This window comes from Metopolophium dirhodum, chromosome 1, assembly GCF_019925205.1.
Source record: "Metopolophium dirhodum isolate CAU chromosome 1, ASM1992520v1, whole genome shotgun sequence".
Classification (NCBI taxonomy): Eukaryota; Metazoa; Arthropoda; class Insecta; order Hemiptera; family Aphididae; genus Metopolophium; species Metopolophium dirhodum.
The window spans coordinates 34288645-34302888 of NC_083560.1; the positions used below are offsets into that span (position 1 = coordinate 34288645).

General features: G+C 27.2%; 2 protein-coding genes across 2 annotated transcripts in view; one reads left to right on the forward strand and one right to left on the reverse strand.

The window, feature by feature from the left end:
* Positions 1-344: 344 nt before the first annotated feature.
* LOC132935102 (uncharacterized) lies at positions 345-11651 on the reverse strand. Its single transcript, XM_061001560.1, has 4 exons — positions 11200-11651; positions 2118-2285; positions 1782-2027; positions 345-1264 (listed from the first exon to the last, which is right to left on the reverse strand). Exons 2-4 carry the CDS (start codon positions 2242-2244, stop codon positions 804-806), a joined length of 834 nt encoding a protein of 277 aa, XP_060857543.1. The 5' UTR covers positions 2245-2285; positions 11200-11651; the 3' UTR covers positions 345-803.
* Positions 11652-12198: 547 nt separating this feature from the next.
* Positions 12199-14244, forward strand: part of LOC132935875 (inhibitor of growth protein 5-like) — a 30869-nt gene continuing 28823 nt past the window's right edge. The window contains exons 1-3 of the mRNA XM_061002512.1: positions 12199-12340; positions 13163-13303; positions 13368-13444. The gene's annotated coding sequence lies outside the window, so the exon portion shown is untranslated. The remainder of the gene's footprint in view (positions 12341-13162; positions 13304-13367; positions 13445-14244) is intronic.

Here is a 14244-nt window from a genome sequence, read left to right on the forward strand (position 1 = left end):
ATATCTAATCATAAATATATTACTAAGAGTAATGAAAAATTGAATATTAATTCTGCTTTTTATTCTACTATCTACTTTTGGCAACTGTAGCCTAATTATTGTAGATATAAAAATGTGTAAGTCATTAGAACCAAGTATTGAAAATTGAAAATTATATGATGTTATAAGAAGCATGCCAACACCTTAGGTTTATAAAATAATCCAGTATAATCATATATTTACATACTATTGTTATTAACTATATTTATATTTTATATTATCTTAAATAAAAAATATTACGTGTTATAATGAACTCTCTGATTTCAGCACAAGCTTTTTTTTTTGAAATGAAAACTATTGTTGAATGTAATTATACATATTTTATTTGTAATCTTATTATAATTTTGGTGTCAAATAAACAAATAAATAAAATATACATTGTAGTGATATAATTAATTAAATATATTTAATTAACATTAAAAATATATTATCAGGCCAAAATAAGTAATTAAAAACAAATAATAGTTAAACCAGGCACATATAGCCTTGGGGGTGTATTGGGTGTTAAAACACTCTTCTTTTATTAATCCTGGTTACAATATTTTAACAACCCCAGTCGTAAATTACATTAAATAACTAGTACAATATTATAAAAATCTACAATAAGCAAAATCCCAGGAATTCAGAACAATATGAAATTGGATTTGTAATTAAATAGCACATGAAATTGATTTAAGCAAGATACTAATTCAATAAATTACATTTAAAAATCATCAAAATATGTATTAAAATAATTTATATTCATTCAGGTGGTCTAAATATGGTTATTGCAAGTACTCTGGTTTCCATAGTTGATTGTAAAAGAAGTTATTTACTAAATTGATATCATTGTTGATAGCAGTCAACAACTGATCAGATACTATTTTTCTGTCTTCGGTGTTAAAAAGTCCTATCAACGGCAAACAACTCTCTGCCAGACCCTTAGCTAAAGATACTTCTATTTGGTTTTCTTCTTTTTCCATCATACGTTTCATGTATTTTCGACGAGCTTTAGCTATCAATAACTCTCTAACAGTTTTTAAACGTTTATCTGATAAACCAAACAGATTGATAAATGCTTTTTGACAAACATCCACACAGTTGAAATGATTTAATAACTTTCTTGATACTTCCATTGAATCACCTTCTAAAGACTTGTCATTCTCGTCTTTGGAATCCAAAGATGCCCCTGAAGATGTTTCATCAAAGTCTGATTCTTCAACTTCGTCAGAGTCGCTATTTATATCTGTAAAATGTATTTAGATACATTGCATTAGTTTTCAAATTTTATTAGAACAAGTCAATAAGTTATTGTGTTACATTTTAGCATTTGATAAAAAGAAAAATATGTCTATTATTTTTTTGAAATAATTTATTAGTTTTAGACAAGAGCAACCGATTAAATAATCTCACTGGAGTTATAAATAGTTTTATAATCAATCAAGCAAATTTAAAATAGGTATCAAAATGTAAAGATTTTATAGAACTGTTTCATTATATTCTATCAACTTTTAAATTACCCATTCAATTTATACTTGAAAAATAAATAATAATATTTTTAAATTAATTTATTACAAAATCATATTCTTAATTAGTATTTATTTCATAGAAATTGGTTGAGTAAATTAAATTTGTTTGATCCAAATATCCAGGATAAGCAATTAAATTACTTAATATCTTTAAGTTACCTGTTTATTAAAAAATACCAAACTTATTTAAAAAATATTAATTTTTTTTTATGAGAATATTGGTGTACTACTCACTTGATATCAAATCATCTGATACAATATAAGGTATTCTGTACTTGCAATGAATCCTTCTTAATAGTTTACCATTAGATATCTCATTACTAAACAATCGATTGGCAACAGGTTGAGCCTTAATAATCTTCAGTAAAAATGTATTTTGCACTTCTTCGCTGTTCATTTCTACAAACATTTTTAACAGCTCATCCTTAGATTGCTGCGGTATACGTACTGAACATTTTTGGGGACACTGGCACAGTTTGTCTAAAAATATAAATCTTGAATTAATTCAGTAAACAGTAAACAATTAAAACAGTAAACGTTATCATTGGTATATATTCATTAATCACTTACTCGGTAGCTTTTTGCTCTCTTTAGGCTTTTTTATGACGTTAATCTGTTCTGATGACATTTTCCTCTTACCACCAGGTGCCTCTATAACGTCATCAGCAATGTTTTTTGATACTATCGGATTTGCCATAGTGAATGCTTTTGTATATTCTTTATAGGTATATTAAACACCTACAAATAATTATTTATTGTATTAATATCATTGTTACCACTACTACTACTAAAGTGTGTGTTTATACGTACGTAGTGGTTTATCAATGCGGGCAAATGGTTATCAATACATAATTAATTTAAAAAATGTTGTTATTTGTTTTAGCGAACTATATTACAAAGTATTATACCTGAAACCTAAGTTTCTTCTATATTACATTATTTAATAACTGTCATAATGGGCTATAAATGTTGTATTTGCAAATTTGGTTACACTGTAGATTCAGATGTTTCTTTACACAAGTAATTATTATAAAATTAAGAATTTTAAATGTGTAATAACAATTAATCTACTCACCATGTTTATAAAACATTTCTCATTGTTGAAATATTGAAAAAACTCTGGTTAGATGCATGTTATATTAAAAACATTTTGTCATCTCATAGAATTTGCGATTAACATTCTACTAAAGACAGTTTCAATAAAAGAGGTCATTTATCAAAGAAAGCTGTCCAATTTTTATCCCAGATTAAATCAATTAATAAACCTTTTGCTGGGTAAGTAATTTGTGTTGCTGTTTTATTGTATATTTAATTTGGATACATATTTGTTATAGCCCAAGTGGGTGTAAGAGGCAATTATCTCATGATAATACTATACAATCGGAGAATGATAAAATAAATACTGATGTATTCGTAAATATATTGAACTATATGTTACCAGAGAAAAGAATTCAAAATATAACTATGATGTAAGTAAATAAATGTTATTTTATTTACTCAACACATATATTGTAAGAGTTTATTAATGTTTTCAGTACATCACTAACACCAATTTCTAAAAAAATCTAATTGTTGTATTATTGCATTAACCTTGGTATAATTTATTTAGGGCCAAAAACAAAATATGAAACAAATAAAAAACCATTTTGCAAATAAGATGAAACTATGAAAGAATATGATTAATTTTTTAAAAAAAATATAATGATCCTAAAACAAGACACATCAATAATAACATTTTAGAACAAAAAGCAATGACAAGATTTATGATGCAGACACATCTTAATATGAAAAAATTGCATCTTAGCTAGTACAAATGTAGTGAATACAAAAAGTTCATTTGAAATTAATTTAATTTGATTTTTTGTATAGCAACATTAATTTAAATTGAAATTTAAATAATTAATAAAAATATCTAAAGCTTATAAAAATAATACTGATGTCAGGGTTGTGAAGTATTTGAGTAAATGTATATAATAAGTATTACCTATTATATAATTATTATATAATTATTATTACTTTTGTATTACCTATATTCACAATATGCTGTGGCTAAATATTATATAATTTCAGATGAATGAATGAATTAATTAATTAACATACAATCGACTTATAGAGCTATCCATATAAAATATATACATTATTTGATTGATATTTTTTTATATTTTCATGTTATTTTATTTTCTCACTTAAAAAGATAAAAAAAATATATTTTTTTTTGTATAGTTATTATATTGTTCTAATTATAATAATGAAATATTATTATTTTATTTAAATTGATTTATTTTTTTTTGTATTTGCTATATAATGCTGTCAACATTTTAAGTGTATTAATGGTTTTTGAACTTATTAAGAATGATACTTAAAAAAATTGATAAATATTAAAAAATATAAACATTTTTTGCATTCAGTTTCAACAGCAATTTACAAAAATGGTTAATAATATAAAATATATGGTTTTTACAATAGTAATTTATAGGTATTAATTTAAAAAAACGGTTTTTGTAAACTATGATGAAACTGAATGCAAAATATGTTTATTTTTTAATATATCTATCAATTTTTTTTTTATCATTTTTCTTAACTTCAAGAACCTAAGAACCTAGAATACACCTAATATTTTCACAACATAATATAGCATATACAAAAAAAAAAATTATTTAAGATAAAATAATAATATTTTTTATCGTTTTAAAAATAGTACTTTAGGCCACCTAAAATTGTCTTATAGACTACAGTAGCGGCTTTTGTAGTGCACGCATTGCCTCAGATAGCTATAACTGATCCAATTCTAGTTCAAATCTCAAACATTGTTTTTTTTCTTAATTATACAATTATGAGTGCATACAATAAATATAGATGGACAGAGTCGGACTGGCCCGGACCGCTAGTCCGCAATTGCGGACGGGGCCCCGGCTTAATAATGGTAATTGGGGGCCTCTGATTTTGTACCTATTTTTATTATTATTGTTAATTTAGAGTAAAAAGAAATACGAAATAAATATTTTTTCTTTCAAATTGATTACAACCTTGAAAAATTCTCAATAATTATTAAAATAATGACATTGTTATTATCATTCTACGAATTTAATAGGGAGCTGTTTATATACAAATAATATGTATTCATGGATTATAAATAGTGTAAAATTGTTCAATTCTTGTGACTATTAAATAATATTATATTATATTATACTGGCATATGCGTACAACTTGGTATTCGCATTACCGCTGAATACTGATTGTAACTGAATTATTATATTTTGGGTAATTATTGTACTCGTGCACATGAGGCGGCAGCCCGCAAGGTTATAAATAGCTTGTAAAGTCAATAATATGTTCTTATAATCAAGCCGTTCTAGATTTAGAATTCTTATCTATGGTAAATAATTATTAATATTATAATCATAAATCAAATGATACAAATTACAAGAATAATAATTTATAGTTCAACTATGTTGTATTGTTCAATTATTTTGTTTAGAATATGGTTATTTGTTATCATGGCCTTAAAGCTAAATTTAAAGATTTTAATACAACATTGTCGGTTGAATGGTTCATTTCGAATTGACATCTTGTAAGTTGTTAGTTATTACTGTTGTAGTGTTATCTGTAAACCGTTAACCGTAATTATTTTAACCGTGAGTCCGTGATTCGTGAATCGTGATGTATAAAAGGAAACACAAAGCTGGTTCCGAAAAGAGAAAAGAGATAGAAAAGCGAAAATTGCTTAAATGCGCAAATGACAAAAGTCAAAAAAAACTTAGTTTTTCTACAAGTGTGAAACCACTGTAACCTGTGAAAGGTAAGAATATTTTATTTTAATTTTGTTATATAGGTTGTTAAAATATAAGACAACGCATATTATATTATTAATTATTCTAATTTCTAGCCACTACTCACTATACATAAATAGTATGTAATTAATATTATAAATAGTCATTATCCAGTATCCATAATATTACTTACAAGAAATTTGAATTTTAAAATTTATTTTTTGAACTTATAAAGTGTTATATAAATATTAAATCTAACTATCTATGTGTGTTTTCAATTATAAGATGCAAATGAAAGTATGGTTTTTACTGAATCGCTGTCGTTTGATATGAACCCAGACTCAAAATTAGCTATGTCTACTATTACCTCAAGTAATTAATATTTTTAATTTAAATGTTTGAATCTATAAAGTGTTCTGAGAATATAAAATTTAAACTTGTGTGATTTTAATAATTAGGTGAAACTGAATGCATTCCTACTAAATTAACATTTTCTGTAGATCCAAATTCTAAGTTGGCTGATTCTACAATTTCTACAAGTAATTCATATCTTAAACATTATTTTTTGTACCTATAAAATTTGAATATTAAATCTAACTATCTGTATTTTCAATTATTAGGTGAAACTGAAAGTATTTCTGTTGTGGATCCAAATTCAATATTAGCTGAATCTACATTTACTTCAAGTAGCTTAGCATTTTTTATTAGACCCGCCAGTAATGAATCAGTAGAAATCAAATTAGCTTTTTTAAAAAGTCATCCCATTCAACCTTTTGTTTTAACTAATGATAAACTTCCATTTGATCCTCAAAAAATGTATTATCAGACTTTAAGTGATTCTCTAAAAGTTCAGCGTAAATGGTTATCTTATTGTTCTTACAGTAAAAAAATATTTTGTACTACTTGTATGACATTTTGCCCACTACGTGAAAACATTAGCAATTTAGTAACTGGATTAGAAGTTTTAAATTCAAAAAATGTATATGGTACTGTTAAAAAACATGAAAAATCAAAAACACATGGTGAAGCAGTTTCTGCATTACTGCAAGCCAACTTAAACAAAAATATAGAGAGTTGTATTAATATTAATTTAAGTGAAATTCATTCTAAAGAAGTAGAATTTAATCGTTTAGTCATTAAAAGGCTTATTGATATAATAATGTTTATTGGTAGGCAAGGGTTAGCTTTTAGAGGTAAAGACGAAGCAGCTTATAGTTTAGAGGACAGGACTATTAATCATGGTAATTTTTTGGAACTAGTATTGCTAATTAAAGATTATGATGGTGTATTGAATATGCATGTTAAAAATTGTATTGAGTTAAGTAAAAAACGTAAAGCTAAAGGTAAAAAAAATAATAATTATCTTCCTCAGGCCCGTGGTAGAGGAGCTTTAGTAACATTTCTATCAAAAACATTTATAAATAAACTTGTTTTAATTATTGGTAAATTATTACAAGAGAAAATAGTAAATGAATTAAAAGAAGCCCAGTTTTAGTATTTTAGTAGACTCGACACAAGATGTTGCAGTATTAGATCAGCTTGCTATTTGTGTTAGGTATGTTTTAAAAAAAAATGTTTATGAAAAACTTTTAAAATTAGTTGTGGCTTATGATTCTAGTGGAATTGGTTTGTACAATTTAATTACAAAAGAATTTATTGAAATAAATTTAGATATGAATAATATTGTAGGTTGCTCTTTTGATGGGGCAGCTAATATGAAAGGTGTTTATAATGGCTTACAATCACATTTAAAGAAAAATGCAAATCCTATCGTGTATATATACCCACTGTCTAGGTCATGTATTAAATTTAGTGATGGTAGATTCATCTGAATGTTGCAAAAATGCTGAATTTCTCTTTGGGTTAGTTCAACAATCTGCTACTTTTCTTTTAGATTCACATAAAAGAATGAAAGTATGGTCAGATTTAACAAAACAAACTCAAACTTGATTGGAACAACCAGGTGGTGGAGTAAGGACAAGGCATTATCTTCTATAATTCAGTTCAACGAGCCTAATGTAAAAGATTCTCGATTCTTGTTATTCATATCTTTTTTATTGGAAATAACTTCTAGTGACTCAAAATTTGATGCAAAAACTAAATACACGGCTCTTTTACAAAATTGGTTAAAATTTGAAATAGTTTTAACTGCTGCTATTTATCTTGACATTTTTACTATAAGTTCTCCTGTCTCAAAATTCTTACAATCACGCTCATTAAATTATCTGATAGCTTTTAATATGACAACAAGTTTAGTAAAACAAATTAAAGAAAAAAGAAACAATGGTGATGATTCATTTAATAAACTTATTTCTAATGTTCAAAATTTTATAACAAAAATTAATGAGGAATTGGAATTAAATAGTATAGATTTTAGAATAAAAGATAAGTTTAGTAAAAATAAATGTGTAAATAGAGTGCCAAAAATAAAAAAAATGCCTGGTGAATTAACATCAGATGAAAGGCCTGACCTTTCCGCAGAAAAAAGGTTTGAAATAGAAACATACAACTTTATACTTGATATTATGATAAATAGTATGGAAAAAAGATTTGTTAATAATTCAGAATTACTTAAAGATTGTATTTGCTTAGACCCTAAAAATTTTAAAAATATTAAAAGTGGTTTACCTGAAAACTCACTATTAAAACTTGCTGAATTAACAAAAATAAGTGTACACATTTTAATTTCTGAACTACAACAATTTGCAATACAATTTGATTCAATAACTAAAAATTTTAATGACACATTTTCAAAAAATGTTTTATCTTTTGACAATGAATCCGACTCTGAACCAGAACTAAATATTGACCACAGTTTGGAATGCAATACATGTAACAATTGTTTAAGATGTGCTTTTAATATTTTGTACGAAATCGTTCAACAATCGGGTTCTTTTAATAATATATACTTGGCATATAAATTTGTTTTGACGTTACCATGTACACAAGTTACATGTGAACGGATATTTACCAAACTTAAAAACATTAAAACTAAATTAAGATCATTAATTTCTCAAGATATAATGGAAGCTCCGTTAATGATTAATATTGAAAGAGACTATGTTGTTGATAAGGAAATTGTTGTAAATACTATTGCTAAAAGTTCGTCAGAACTATCAAGGTTATTGATTTGAGATGTTATTAATTTATATTGTTTAATTTGTTTTACCTTTTATATCTTTAATATTAATATTAATTAAAATAAATATGAATCTATGACAGAATTTGAAACAGTGTTTTTCTTTATAATGTTTGATGTCACGGCGGTAGTATATTGGGGATTGAATTCCTGAAAGGAGGGATTTGCCCTGTCTGATAATAAAAACAGTCCAATGGTTCTGGGAAATATAAGGAATCTGCAGAAAATGTCTTAGCATTTGAGAATAACTATTGAAAATAGTGTAAAACCAGGAAATATATTGAATGTTTCAATTTTAGTTAGGTACGTATTTATTGTGCCTATATGACTATATGATAAATATATGATATATAAATATAATATATGTATATGATATATATGGAAGATGGCAATCGTATTGAAAAAAAAAACTAATTATCTACATAAAATTGTATTACGAGCGATTTTTTTTTTGGGCTACTGTTGGGGGCCCTTTTTTCCAAATCGCGGACTGGGCCTTTTCGAGCCAGTCCGACACTGTAGATGGATATAGGTTTTTTAGGTTAACTTATCCATTGTGCAACCTTACATTATAGGAAATAATAATAAATTAAATAAATTGAATTCCTAATAAGTTAATATAAATTAAGGTTAATTAATGATTAGAAATATTTTAGTAATTATACTCTTTCAAAAATTTCAGAATAAAAATTTAAAAAAAATAATTTAGATAAAATATTATGTTTTACTGGCAATAACTTAAGTACGTAAATATTAAAAAATATTTTATAAAATATAGTATCACAGCAATAATAATAATAAACAATAATAATAAAAAAAATAATCAATAACCAAAAAATAAAATAATTTGGATAAAATATCATTGTGTTTTACTGTGAACAATTTTAGTTAGTACTTAGGTTGCATATTTGTATCTTACGGTTTCCGAGGTTTAAATTTATTTGCCAATACTATTAAATATTGGAATTTTGGTTGGGCAAACGAAACAAATTGTTTAACTGTGATATTGAATACGATAACCAAATAATCTTTAGCTGAAGAGAGATCAACAAGAATATTGCATTCCACAAATTAAAAAATACTGGGAAATACTGTCATATAAATAATTATTTTGAATAATACAGAAATAGATAAAATAATTGGTATTACACGTACAAGTATTGATAATATTAATTAATAATCTAGGTATACTATGGAAATTCAAGTGAAAAAAAGGTCACCTACCTACCTATATTTGAGAGACATTTGACATACAATTTTGTGATAAAAATAATAATAAATATTAATACTAATTCAGAATAATAATACACACAAATCTTTTTAAGTATCTAAAATAATATATAGCGATTTCTGCTCAATGAGATCACATTGGTGCAGGTCATTTTGATTCTATTAACCAGTTGATTCCATAAAACATTTTTTTTTCATGGTTCTATATTTGTACAATAACTTTAAATAAAATGTAAACAACACAACAAAATACATTCAAAATAAGGAAAAGAACCTATCAATTTCCTAGCATAATCAGTTTGAAAATACATAAAATCGAGAAAAATGTTTATAAAAGTGATTCAATTATCCGGTAATTAGTTATTTTAATAAAAGGTCAATTTAATATTTTTAACATATAATTTGGTTTGGGTTTATCTTTTTTGATTCAAATAAACAGTTGATTCAATAAACCAATGAGCACATTAACCAGAACTCACTGTAGTAAAGTAAGTTACCTGCCTAATGTTTGTAATATTATAAACAACAGGCTCTAATAGGGGAGTTCAACCAATTATCATACCAATATCCAGTCAACAATGCAGATGGTTATTCATATAAGTTCTCATAAAAAAGTAAATTATTATTACTGATTTGAAATTAGAAAATATTAAAATATACTACATAATTAAAATGTAATATCTGGCCAACAAGATAATAAAAAAAACCATTTAAACATGTAAAGATACTGTAGTAAAAATTTTAGAATTTGTAAGGAATTATAATAATAATAATAATAATAATGGTTTTTAAAAGGTTCTGACCATCATTTAAGTATCAAAATATAGTATACCTAGTTATATACAAATACACAATTAATGTTATATTTGTTTATAAAAAACTATTCATTCAACAATGCATATATTAAGATAGGTACTAATTGAATAATCTATATTATTATAACACAATTATTCATTATACACATACATAGTTATTTGTCAGTCATGAACTCATGATGATTCATGTATCATATGAGTCATCAGCTAACAAACAGACAAACATCTATTTTCAATTGTAATAGTAAACCATTGTTATTTTATAGATAAATCTTTCCGTTTGCTCGACATAATCCAAGAACATTTTTTTAAACCGGAACTACAACAAATATACTAAGCGACGGGATGTATATCGATACACTGATAAGTTTAAAAATACAATTTTATTGTGTACCTAGGTACCTATTCCAGCTCTTGATCTCCTAACATAATCAGTTGGAAAAGCCATACAAGCCAATACAAAGGATTATAAAAGTGATTCAATTATCCGGTACATAGTGATTCTAATAAAAGGTCAATTTGATATTCGTAACATAAGATTTGGTTTGGGGTTATGTTTTTCGATTCCGATGAACGGTTGATTCTGTAAACCGGTGATCGCATTAAGTGAAACTCGTATTATTTTACATTAATAAATAGTAGGTACCTAATTTATATGGTAGCATTATTATTATGAAAAATAAAAAACAGGTACTTACGTAGTTACGTGGTGATCGTTCGACCGTGGCCAACCGGCAACTATAGTTATATATTTTGACTAAAGATAACTGTTGCGGTTCTTCCCATCAACAAGTAATAACAAAATAACGACATTACTCAAAATTAAAAATACATCGTAACATGAAATAAAATAATGATAGGTAATATCAATACGTCGTATCGTACCGCGTCCGTCCGTACAATTTCGAAGAAGCTTATATCACGGACTAAGATATAATTATATATATTATATCTTAGTCCGCGACTGATATTATAATATTATAATAGGCCGAAAAATAGGCTGATAAGTGACGGCGGCGTCTCAGAATCAAAGATAAAAGATTATAATCTATAGATTATAGATTCGACGGCGTGAGCGCGCGACTCGATTACGTGACAAATAAACGACAACACATTTTAACGTTCGGAACTTCGGTTGATTGTTTATGACGGTTATTAGGTTATCGTCGTGGTGGGAATGCGCTACGCGCAGCGACGGACGAGTCTTGGGCGCCGCCGACTTGCGCTCGCTCGGTGTTTTGAGCATAGAGCGACACATTTTCCGTCATCCGAAATAATGACAATATTACATAACAGTAATAGCTGATAAGTAATAATTATAGCCAAATTATTTGACGTGAGCCACGACGGTATCGGCCGTTTGTCGCTGTCGGGGCCACGGCTGTCTATATTCTCGAAAACTGCGCCAGGAAAACGAAAGGCAAAAATGTTGGTTCATTTTTACGTAATGTTTCAAAATTTCGTATATTATTGTCGAACGTAACGTAATATTAATAAGGGCGGGTGCGTAAATATTCGTAATCGATGTTCGCCAAGCTATATAGTCAGTAGTTGTACGTAACGAATTTCGTTCGCTTAATAACGCTCGTTTGATATTTTCGTATGATTTGTTATCAATTATCATATTATTTAGATAAATATTTTATGTTATCACTTTCGATTATAATTTGCATATTATTATGCCGTACTATGCGTTAGGTAATGAAAGTTTTTGTTTCAATATTAAATGGAAAAATAAACCTCAAGTATTTAAGTGTACTATATCAGTACCTAAAATTGTGTGCAGTCACAAATATGAAATGTGAAATAGAAAATTAAAAATTTTGCAGTAGCCAGTAGGTAGGTACTTTTAATTCATACGCACACGGCAAACTTTAGTTCTATTATTTTAAATTATTTTATGGAGTGGAATTAGGTGTGTAGTTGCGTATTTGATTCGTCTTCTAGGCGGGGGGAGGGTGATACCTTTTTTGTCCAAAAATTTAAAGACCAACAAGTAATTATTATTCAGTGTTTGGAAAGAACGTCGTTAATGAACGCTTGTTCACGTTCATATTTAGTGAACGATATGTGAACGAGTGAAGGTCACTCGTTTTTTTCAAATAGAACGTGAACGTGAACAACTTTTATATATTTAATGAATTTCAACGATTTTTAAGACGTTCAAATTTATTTATTATTTAATGAATATTGATTGATAATACAATTATGATATTATATAATATTATATTATGAATAAACAGGCATAAAACAACAATAATTTTATGATCTCCACGATTTTGTATTCGTATTTAAATGATACATAAAAATAAAATAAAATCAATTAAATGAACGACGAAATGAATGGTTCTGATTCTAAAATCTGAATGGAAGGAGCGGACCTGTGAAAAAAGAGTTACCTATTTTTAATTCTTAAATTTTTGTTCCAATTTTGTGCAATAAGCAAGGTAACATAAGTTAATTTATTAAATTGTATCCAAACAGTTTTAAATATCACTACATCCATTTGGGCAAACAATGTTGTCTTGTTTTTCTAAATATTCCATATGATATTGTCTTTTAAAAATGTGAATAATTAAGAGAGCTATTATAGATAATCAAACAAATAAAAACAAAACCTTTACCGATTGTGAATCATGTGACTTTTTATTAAATTACCAGCAGTCAAGGCAGACATCAGCGACAGTTCGCTGGCTACAACTGTTGCACACAGTATACGTGCAAATCAATCAGCGTTAGCTCCAGGAGTTTGAGAGTTTGCACCTCGCACGCCAAGCATTTCCAAACACCCAGATTGACCAGGTAATGAAGTTCTTCCGCCTACTGTACCAATCTCAACTAAAGGCATTGTACATGATACATACAGGTCTTCACCATATGCATCCATCAGTGTCATACAATTGCTGCTCGTCATATTTTGTGCTGGATCCTAAAAGATTGAGGGTAAATAATTAAATATATGGCTAAAATATTATAATCTTATCTTAACATAATATAAAACAAAGTCCCGCTGTCTGTCTGCATGTTAGGTCTTTAAAACTTCCCGCGGACAACGGGCGTTCTAGTCATACCATCATCCATAACTAGTTATAACGCCACCGCATATTGTCAGTGCTCTTCATCCTCTGTTTGTACTGGCCACTAAACAACCTTCAGTGGTCGCCATGGGTACATGATAAAACACATCATCCACAAGTAATGGTCCAGCTACTCCAACAGGCACACCTACATATCCTATAACTTTCTCGCAATTAGTTCCTAATATCTAGAAGAAATTTCAATAATACAGTCATACAGAATATTATTCCCTAGTCTCTACTATATAATTTATCAGTTGTTCCTTACTTTAGAATAATCATAACCAATGTAAGGTAATTGTATTAAGGCTTCCGTCAGATTGCTTTCTGCTGCAATTATTTTTCTTCTAAGACCAACACCCCTCTCTGGGTTATTGACACATTCTTCCAACATGTACCGTCTTATATGGTTCGATTTAACCAACATTAATACTTCATCATCATTTAATTGTTCAGCTGATTTCTAAATAATAAATAATATGTTTATTTATCATAACCCATTATAAAGTATGTACGGCAAAGATAACAGTTTATGGGTGGTACATGTTTAATTCATTACTATGATCCACTATGTATTTTTTTATGTAATAAAAGTTTGGAAGTACAGAAAAAAGTTATGTACTTGTAACATAAATATTTTTAATGGAACTAATAAATTAATACAAG